A 10,628-nucleotide genomic window follows, 5' to 3' on the forward strand; every position below is an offset into this window, starting at 1 on the left:
CAGGGAAGCTCCTCTGAGCTTCTGTGTCAACGGGACTCCACACCCCCATGGTGATGCTCAGAGGTGTGCACGCACCGGACACCCCAGCGTGGTGCCTCCAGCAGGTGGGGGCCCAGAGCAGGAGAAAGGCACGGCGCCGCATTGCCAGGGCTCCATGCCCTGATGGGGGTATGATGGGGATGGGGTGGGGCTCACAACCGCCGGTCTCCCCTCCAGCGCATGGGAAGGGGCGCGGAAATGATGGCGTTGGAAAGTCGAGGCTGCCCCTTTGCACCAGAGGAGGGTTGAATGGGTTGGGCTTCATCCATTTAACAGTTTGCATCGGTTTTCAAGCACCTGACCACGTTTCTTAGGCTGTTTTAAGGAAATAGAGTGAAGCTGGCAAAGCATTTTAACAGGCAGGGCGACCCAGCTGGGTTGTTGTTGCTGAACGATGTTTTGTTGTTTTGGTTTTTATTAACTATAGAAATTGTCAAAAGTAAAGGGGTTTGGGTTTTGGTTTTTTTTACAGAAGTGTATGCAACATGTTGCTGTGCCATCAGCTGCAAACACATGGGCCACCACCAGCCCTGAACCCCCCACGAATCCTGGTTGTGAGCCGCGCTGCCAAGCCCTCACCCATCCCCACGGTATCTGGGCATCTCTGCAGCCTCCGTCAGTCTGGTGCCACAGGATGATGTCAGGTCCTTCTCCTGTGGTGTGAGGATCCTACCAAGGCAAAAAAAAAAACCAAACCACTGAGAAGCTGTCGGTCTTCTCTGTTTCCATGGGAAGTGTTTTAAGAGCCCACCTGGCATCTCTTTGCTGAGAAAGTGGGCAGCAGATGCAAAAAGTCATCTTCTAGTTGCCACCTTCTGATATGCAGAGACCTGGAAAACTCACATATTCAGGTCAAACTTGACAAGAAATTTTAGCTGGCAACTTAAACATTAGGTGAAATAATTTTTCAAAACCAAAGTTTAATTCCAGTGTTTTCTATGGGAATGATCCTGTCTCCGGAATGCTGAAACCCTTCCCCTTAACATCCCCCAAATGAAACTTTGCAGCTTTCTGACTCAAAAGCAGAATTTTCATCAAAGAAAATTATTTTGTTTTAATTTGCAAATGGTTTACACAGCCTGCAAATGAAATGAGACATGGAATGGCTGCAGGGAAGGTAACACAGGACGCAGCAAAACCAGCAGCGGAACAATATTCCCAGCCACCATCTGCGAGGCATGTTCAGCCTGAGCGTTGCTATTTAAACAGGGCGGCAATATCCCACTGCCCAGAGCACTCGGAGATCGGAGTCCGGCTGCACGCGATGCCGAGCACCCCGGAACAGCATCGGGGACCTCCAGGCTCATGTGTAGCGCAGTACCGCGTCGCACGGTAAATAAACATGAGACCCCACAAAATCGGTGCACCCTGACTGGAGACACTTTCCAGGACACAGGAATTATCCTTGTTTACCTTACCAGCTCTGAGAATGGCGCTGTGCAGATCCAGTTTATTTTAACAGGGCGAAATTAAACTTCACACACGTGCTACAGCTCTTTGCAAGGAAACTCAAACCAGGAGCAGCACTTGATGCGGGATGGAGCTGGGGGATAAGCCACGTGCAGGCACAGAGCTGACCTGAAATAATGGGACTTTCCAGCAGTGCTGCTTCCAGGGCACAGTTTTCTTTATCGGGACAAAAGATGTACCCTGGGGCCATGAGAAGGGAGAAGATGCTACAATACTGCTGCGATAACCTTCAGTGTTGAAAGATCTCGCTTTCCACATGGAGCTCGGTGGAGGTCACAGCCCCACAGCCCTACTCAGGGATCAAGGATAGCTCAGAAACCATTGCAGCATCATCTGGGATGTTCAGGATTCTTCGGGTACCACCATCTAAGCACCAGCGTTGCATGAGAACAGGATAAAGGAGGTATCAGCGAATACCCACCTAAGGTCAGAGGCTCTTCCAAGATGCAACAAGCCATTGGGGGAAATGAGACCTCCCCACTCTGTATAAAGCATCTGGCAACAAAAAAACGAAGGCGAAGTTATTCCAAAACCCTGGGCTGTATCGGTGTCTCTGTGCTAGCACAGAAAACAATTATCTGGAGAAAGCAGGTCACACCTACACTTCAAAGTCATCTAGCAGTTACGGCTGACTGGCCTGCAGATACTGCTGAGAACAGGCTCAAAGGGCTGCAACACCCATCGCGGGGCAACACCTATGGGAAAGCTGCTGAGGAGTTCATCCTAATTCATCCCTTCGGGAAATGAGATTCACGGCCACCCGCCTCCTGCTCGGGAGGTCTCCCAGAGGTCCCGGTCCCCGCAGCACAGGGATGCTGTGAGTCGCGTGGTCCCCCGTGGAAGAAACTCAGGGTGACCAGGAGGACTTCATTAACCTGGGATGAAATAGTAAATTATGGTCAAAATGAGTAGGGTTTGAATTTAGGTTAACAGCCCAAGTTTAACCCAAAGGCTTTAATTTACGCAATTAACCTAAATTACAGCCTTGACTTTACTGATAATTAAACTGAGATTAAGTAGCACAGGTGAACCAACCCAAGTTGGTAAGACACGCTCTTATTTTACAAATATGCGTATTTTTGCAAACAAAACACACAGAGGCACTTCCAAAAAATTCAGCCTTGTCTGGGAAAGGGCATCCATCATCAGATGAAGGCTTCTGAGGCAGATGCTGGAGAGGAGCAGCGGTGGGGAGAGATGGAGAGGAGATGATGAACAGCTGTTGGAGGTAACCCCTGTTCACTGGCTGGTGTACAGAAAACGGTTCAAAGTATACACAAAATAGTTCAAATTTCTCACTAAAGGAGCTGGAGTTGCTTTTACTGCCCCGATGGAGTCAGAACTCACTTTCCTAATCTCAAAGGAGAGTTATTACCTCGGTATCAGCACGATGCCAGAACCACTCAGCCAAGAATTTACTCCCAGGTTTACAACGTGGTGTAAAGGGATCCTCTGCCTCTTCGTCTGGGACTTGTACCCTCTGCTCGGCCTGGGAGGAAGAAACAAGGAGGGGAAGGGAAGAAGAAGGCTCCAGAGCCTGCTCAACCTCTGCCACATCGGGGTGGGGGGGGGCTTCAAGCAGGACCTGCCCAAACATGGCTCCCTTTGGTTTGGAGAAAAAAACTACAGAGCAGCCTGAGTGAGCAGAAGCATTATCCTCTGGTGGAGGAGGAAAAGTCGGTATCAGACCCAGCTATCTGCATCAGAGCAGCAAATCCATTACATGCCTGGAGCTGCAGGGTGCACGGGAGACACTCCCCCAGGAGCTACCTGGAAACCCTGTGTTTCATCAACAGAGCAGGGTGGGGGCCCCCCCTCGCCATCACCCCATACCCCAAACCTGTAGCTACAACTCCTTGTGCTCACAGTTCTGCCTTTTGTAATTACCTCTCAAATTCCTTCCAGATGAGTGACAACCGCATCACCTCCACCCTAGTGCCAATGTGAAATGGAAAGAAATTAATTTCTTTTTATTTGGTTGGAGGAGCTGTATTATTACTATTATTAACAACGGACTCCAACGCAGTTGGTGTATTCTTTAGCCAAAAAAAGACAAGTTTCATATGTAAAAGGAGCCTGAGGGGAAAAAGGAAAGTACTGACGCATCACGCTGTTAGTAACCAAGGGTGGGTTTCAGCCTGGCCAACTCTGCACACCCTGAGTCAGCCATCTGCTCTCCCCACGCATGCTGGTGAAGGTGGAAAACCATCTTCATGGGCCTCTGTGTCCATCTGCCTTAGGATGGGAGAATCTGCCGTGGGGTGGGGATACAGAAAAGCTTTCAGACAGCCAAAGCTACGGGAGAGGGAGAGCACCCAGCCAGCAACTCCCAAAGGAGCCACACGCGTTTCAGAGGGCTCGTAACTTGCATCTGACGTTGAGTATCTTGCTGTCTGGGAGTTGCAACGATGTGAACCAAGCATGCTACGGGCGGGTGGAAAGCAACCTCATGCATGCAAGTCGTGACATCTGGCAATTGGCAGGCAAAATCCCAAGGCTGATCAATAATCCGCTGCCTTTCGGATGCAGAGCTGCTGGTTGCAATTTATTTACTTACAGTTCCCACGGGTGCGAATGCGAGGACAGTCCGTCCCAACGAGACAGCCCCGCTGGGCAAAAATTGCAGGATTAAACCCTTCCTTAGAATAAAAGCTCAGTCTTGCAATAGATGCCAAAATAAACTAATCATTGCTATTTATTTCCCCCCTTCATTTAAAAACTCAATTGCAAACACAATGCATCTGAAAGCAGGTGGGGAAACAACGGGGACACAAAGTATTTTCGGGGAGTTTCCTTTACCTGGACTCCTTGTGAGACAGGGGCAGATTGCTGAGCAAGACCCCCCCACCAGCATCACGTTATTCCTGTAGGGCAGCCAGCAGCTGCTCGGACTCGCAGACAACCCGAGAGGAAGCTGTTCGAGGGGGATGCGCTTGCGAGTTCACCCTCTTGTATAAATAAATTACGTAGGAATCACCTTTTCCTGAACAACCCGAAACACAGTGAGGGCCAGAAACACTTCCCATCCCTCAAAATATTTTTCACATTTTTCCATTTGACTTGCTGCTCGAACTGCCTGCGACGCTCAGCGCAAAGCAAAGGGCTGCGTCGGTACCTGCGGCCGAGAAAGGGGAGATGCAGGATGTCTCACTGCGTCCAGATTGCTGCGGATCTGGGCAGGGGGAATCCTGCCGAGCACTTTCCTGGTGGATTCAAGCAGGCAGGATCCCACTTTCAGACGTGCAGTGCTGGAAGAGCTGATTAAATTGTTGGGAAACTACGTCGTGTTTATAAACCGTGAGTTGGGAACAGCCCCGGAGCACTCCATTTCCACAGAGCCAGTGGATTCAAAGCAGTTCCTATTCCCACAATATATATTTTTTTAATTTTTTGGTTTCTTTCTTTGTTTCTGTCCTGCTAAAATATTGAAGTCTAAACCTTCAAAGCTGAGTTACCAGCACAACCGTTTGTGACAGAGCTCAACGGCAGCTGCCAAAATCCGCACACGAACAAAAGACGTTGTCAAAACTTTTCATTTTCATTCCTGTATTTTTTTTTTTTTTTAGTGACAGAAGAATACATCTGCAGAAACAGGATTTTCAGAAGAGATCAGCTCAGGGAGCTGAGCCTTTACAGGGATGGAAGCAAAACTATTTCTGCAGATATCTCGCGGTGGTATAGAAAGGACCATGCAGAATGGATCACAGAACCCCGCGACAGAAGAATTAACCGCAGGGCTTGCTGCAAAATGCTCGATGCAAATCCCTTTCCCAAAGCACAAGGGACTGTAACTTTTCAAAATTCTGCTTGTGAACAGAAAAGGAGCGAAAGCAATCCCGAGGGATGAAGTTTTCAAATGAGCGAGGTGTTGAGTGACAGGCATTCTGAACGGTGTTTTCCTCCCCGTGCCCAAGGTGACTCATTGCAACTTTCAAACGCTTTGATATGGCAAAGAGTCTGGCTGTCTACAAAGACGGCAGAAGGCGACAGTTATTCCCAAACAATACCACTGTTGCTCAGAACCTGGCTGTATTATTTCAGAAGGGCGTGTGTGCGGAGTGAGTTCACTCTCCAGAATGCTGTTGGACATGCCAAGCCTAATTAATCAGAAAGATGATCCACCTCATCAAACCCATCCCAGTCTCATAAATGCATAAAAGGGCTCTCCTGAGCCCGTGGAGAGCACAGGTTCACCTTTCTCCTTTCCCTCCTACTCCTTGCTCCAGGCCAGCACCTTTGCTCCTTTATTCTCGCTGTAGCATCCATCCCAACCCAAAAGCCAGCAATGTCTCGCCAGTCCACCGTGAGGATTCAGAGGGGAAGAAGTGGCTTCAGCGCTGCTTCGGCCATCGTCCCGAACACCTGCCGCACCAGCTTCAGTTCGCGCTCTGTCACCCGGGTCGGAAGCTGCAACGCTGGCAGCGGGTTTGCTAGGGTTGGTGGTGGCTTTGGAAGCAAAAGCCTCTACAATGTTGGTGGATGCAAGAGGATCTCAGTGGCTGGAAGGGGTGGTAGCTTCTATGGATCTGCAGGTTTTGGTGGTGGTAGCGTGTACGGTGGTGGCTTTGGATATGGTGCCTTTGGTGGTGGCATGGGTGGCCCTGGATTCCCAGCTGGGGGCATCCACGAAGTCTCCGTCAACCAGAGTCTTCTGAAGCCTCTCAACCTGGAGATTGACCCCAACATCCAAAGGATCCGAAAGGAGGAGAAGGAACAAATTAAAACCCTCAACAACAAATTTGCCTCCTTCATTGACAAGGTGAGACATGAGCTTCCCTAGATAAATTGTCCTGGGTTTTTTTGATGAGGACTCTCTTCTTAGCTGCTTTATGAGCACATAAACTGATCAAGAAGGAACAGAATTGAGGAATGAGACTGGAAGATGCCCAGTTCCCAGAAACTCCAGGGAATGGTACCCGCTCCATAGTGGTTGCTATGAATTAATCATCCAGTACTCAAGGTCCTCCTCATTTGCCTCATAGGCAGTGGAGAAAGAAAGCTCTAGAAGACAATCCCATCCTTCTGGAGATGTTGGGCTCTCTCCACTGAGCATTGTAGGAGCCTTGATAACAGTTTTTTTTAGATGGTTAAAGTGAGGTGCCAGCAGCCCATTTAAAATGGCCAGGAAAGGAATCACACAAACTGGCACTAGGGAGTTTAAGGCACTAGGCGTTTAAAGCTATCACTGCAACAGTACCAGCATGTTTGGACTGTTAGTTCGAAATAGCAAAATCTGATCTGACACCGTCTGTGCACTTCATTTCCTTATTAACTGTGTTAGATGTACAAGAGCATCTGCTTGATTTCAGTTCAGGTTGAGCAGCTCCTCTTTGGTTTCAAGGAAAATGCTGCATTATTTTGGAGAACTTGCGGGGTGGGAGAGCTGTACTGAAGGGAAGGAGAAAAGGCACTGAACTATTGTTTCCTTACTATGAGTGCAAACCCTGCTTTGCTCTTATCTGATTTTTGCACGCACTATTCACACAAAATGCAGGCACCTTGTCTTGATTTAGCAAAACAACGAAGTGGCAGCACGGTGCAAGAAAATCCGTAATCACTCCAGAATTTGTTTGCAACACCGAGCAGGGTCCCTGCAGTCAAATAGCAAATTCCTTCTCCTACCAGATGAGAATTTGGCTATGAAAAGCAGCTGGAAAGAGCACTTCACCCCCTCAGCTAGGACTGAGATCCCCCCGTAGCTCTCCATAATCTCCAAACACCTTCAGGATATTTCTGCTTGCAGGTCCGATTCCTCGAGCAACAAAATAAAGTGCTGGAAACCAAGTGGAGCCTGCTGCAGGAGCAGGGGATGAAAACAGTTAGGAACAACCTGGAGCCGCTTTTTGAGACTTACATCAACAACCTCAGGATGCAGCTGAACAATTTGCTGAGCGACAAGGGGAGGCTGGAGGGCGAGCTCGTCAACACTCAGTACCTGGTCGAGGATTTCAAGAAGAAGTAAGTGTATTGAGATAGCAGTCTACTTACCTAGGTAGGCGCAGACTTTCTCCATTTGACATCCTTCAGCCAACTGGGGGATGCAGCAGAGTCCAGACACAGAAATTCCTGACAGTCAGGGTTGTGACGTTTTCTCGAGATAAACGGTAATGGAGTAACAGATCCAAGTACAAAAAAATTTAGGGAATAATTTAGAATATGATCAAAGACTTATTAACTAAATTGCCTACTGAAAAAAAAAAGTTACATGGTAAGTCTGAGAGTTTCAGGACAGCACGCTTAGTTTGCTTAAGACAGTCGGAAGGACTATGACTAATGGCCAGAAATAGGCAAAAAGGAATAGATTCTTTAAAATTTTTTTGATGGACTTGTTTTAACTAGTTTAGCCGAGGAACATGCTCATGGTCTCTTATTCAGATGATCTGTAGGAGAAAAGAACATTGTATGCAAAATGCTCTTAAGGAAGTTCATTCCAGCAAACTAAAATCACCTCCATCTGTTACTTGCCTAAACAAATGCTCCCGCTGCCTCCCTCCATTAGGTATGAAGATGAAATCAACAGGCGCACCGTTGCAGAGAATGAATTTGTGACACTCAAGAAGGTGAGAGCAAATCACAGAATACCACCTGACGGTTATTTGTAGAGCTCTAATCTCCTGTTCAATCACAAATCCATCCATTCGTATTCCAAAAACTTTTTTAATGGGTTCTTCCCTGGGCTGCTACTGCAGAGATATGCGTGTTCCTGACTTGCTAAGAAGAGTTTAAACACATTACCTAAATCTCTTGTCCCCCAGGATGTCGATGCTGCCTATATGAACAAGGTGGAACTACAAGCCAAGGTCGATGCGCTGACTGAAGAGATAAATTTCCTGAGAGCCCTCTACGAAGCAGTGAGTACAACCACCCCCCCAGACATTTCACCCCTCAGCTCAGAGCTTCCCTCCCTCCTTTCCTCTGAGTGCCTGTAATTTCTTCCCCCAGGAGATGCTAAATCCTTTACCTCTTTAGAGTGATCCCAACCGTCTTCGCTGTTTAGATAACGATCTGCAGCCTCTCCCAGGTCTGCAGCTCACCTGCGAGGATGAAAAGGCAGGTGAACCAGCTCATCTCCCGTGCACTTTGCAGGAGCTGTCTCAGATGCAGACGCAGATCTCTGACACCTCCGTCGTTCTCACCATGGACAACAACCGCAACCTGGACCTGGACAGCATCATCGCGGAGGTCAAGGCGCAGTACGAGGACATCGCCAACCGGAGCCGGGCTGAGGCTGAGTCCTGGTACCAAACCAAGGTGAAGAAACCGTGGGGGTTTCCGTGCTCTTATCTTCATATCTTGTCTCGAACAGATAAAGTCCGACTCTTCCAAGAAAGGCTTCTCAAACATTCCTTCTCGCACAGCAGCTAGTCTGGGCTTGAGGAAGGGCCCATGCTTTCAGGCACCCTTGTTTTTCCAAAAACGATGGATTTTCCCTTGACTGGTTGCTCCTCTCTCTGTGACAGTACGAAGAGCTGCAGGCTACGGCAGGCAGAGCAGGGGGCGCACTCAAGCAGGAGATCTCCGGGCTCAACCGCCACGTCCAGCGGCTGCGGTCTGAGATCGACAGCGTGAAGAAACAGGTAAAAAGCAGCAAACCCCACAGTTTCAACCAATTTACCCCAATTTACTCGCAAGGGAGCAGAAGGAAAACATCAGAGGCAACCTAGGCAAGTTCTGCTCAGTTTGACCATTTTTCTCTCAAAACCAGAACTGTCACTCTAACTGGTGAAGCTGATGGTGCTGGAACAAGACCTTGTAAATTCAGGGTCAACATAGAACAAGTTCAGGTCCTGGATGGGGAATCTCACTGGGGGTTTCTCTTCCACAGTGCGCAAATCTGAAAGCGGCCATCGCGGATGCTGAGGAGCGCGGGGAGCTGGCCCTCAAAGATGCCAAAGCCAAACTGGCCGAGCTGGAAGATGCTCTGCAACAGGCCAAGGCTGACCTGGCCCGGCAGCTCCGTGAGTACCAGGAGCTGATGAACGTCAAGCTGGCCCTGGACATCGAGATCGCGACCTACCGCAAGCTGCTGGAGGGAGAGGAGTGCAGGTGGGTGGGAAACTCAACCCTTCTGGTCCTGAGGTCGGAGGAGCAAAGCAAAGCAAGCACCGGAGATGCTCAGGATCATCTCAGGCAATGCTAAACAGGGCATTAGGCGGCAGGTCGGGGGGAGGAAGATTGTTCTAGATAATGGAAATAACACTGTGCGAAGCGCCCTCGAATTACACTAAGTTTTTCTTTTTCTCCCCAAAGGTGCCTAGGAAATGTAACCTATTTCTCTCCCCCCAATATCAACAGACTTCTTATCCTCTCCTTTTTGTGTTCTGTCCCCTAACAGGCTGGCTGGAGATGGTGTCCCTGTGAATATCTGTAAGTCTCTAAAATAGATGCAATCACCTTATTTAAGCATAAATGTGCCTCTGCACCAAGAAGCCAGTGCCCAGAGAAACTGAAATTTTTTCCTTCTCCTTCTTGCAGCCGTGACCAGAACAACTGTCGGGACGGGATACGGAGCAGGAAGCAATCTCAGCATGGGAGGGGGCATCTGCAACATCGGGAACAGCTTCAGCTGCGGCAGCGGTCCCGGGGTCAACAGCAGCACCCTCGGAGGCGGCAGCAGCTCCAGCGTGAAGTTCGTCTCAACCTCTTCCACCAGAAGAAGTTACAGGAGCTAAAAGTTTCCTTACAGAGGCCCTCACTCGCCAGAAAACACCTTGACACTGGTCCTCTACTAAAGCAGAGTTGGGGTCGATGGAGCGAGGGCCACCCAACCCTATGTCTTGTCGCACAGGAGCCTCCCTTTAGGAACTCCCTCTCGGCTGTGTTGTCTCGCACGCGTCGTGCAAGGGCTCTGCTATTGAGCGTGAGTCCGACTGTTTTAAATTCGCAACCTGCTTGTTACTGCTCAGCAATTTTTTGGCCGGATTTTGTATATAAGATGTGTCTCATGACTGTTTGTCTCTCTTCACTTTCTGGTGTTTGTCTAATAAAAATGCATATGTAATTTATTCTGTTGTGTGGACCTTTTAATTAAAGACATGGAACAGCAAATGCAAATGCAGATAACAAGCACTTTTCCTAGGGCCCTGCCCAGTTAAACACACAGATTTTCGCTCCTCGTT

At 48.8% G+C, this 10,628-nt stretch overlaps 1 protein-coding gene across 2 annotated transcripts; it reads left to right on the top strand.

The window, feature by feature from the left end:
• Window positions 1-5,794: 5,794 nt before the first annotated feature.
• Window positions 5,795-10,181, top strand: LOC104469027 (keratin, type II cytoskeletal 6A-like). Of its 2 annotated transcripts, none has more exons than XM_010083358.1 (9): window positions 5,795-6,268; window positions 7,253-7,467; window positions 8,009-8,069; window positions 8,265-8,360; window positions 8,596-8,760; window positions 8,970-9,086; window positions 9,335-9,555; window positions 9,845-9,876; window positions 9,985-10,181. In XM_010083358.1, exons 1-9 carry the CDS (start codon window positions 5,795-5,797, stop codon window positions 10,179-10,181), a joined length of 1,578 nt encoding a protein of 525 aa, XP_010081660.1. The 2 variants fall into 2 exon arrangements, with proteins under 2 accessions (XP_010081660.1, XP_010081661.1); XM_010083359.1 differs by having other exon boundaries at window positions 8,596-8,691.
• Window positions 10,182-10,628: the final 447 nt, after the last annotated feature.

The sequence above is a fragment of the Pterocles gutturalis genome, unplaced genomic scaffold, assembly GCF_000699245.1.
Source record: "Pterocles gutturalis isolate BGI_N339 unplaced genomic scaffold, ASM69924v1 scaffold24730, whole genome shotgun sequence".
In the NCBI taxonomy this organism is placed as follows: Eukaryota; Metazoa; Chordata; class Aves; order Pterocliformes; family Pteroclidae; genus Pterocles; species Pterocles gutturalis.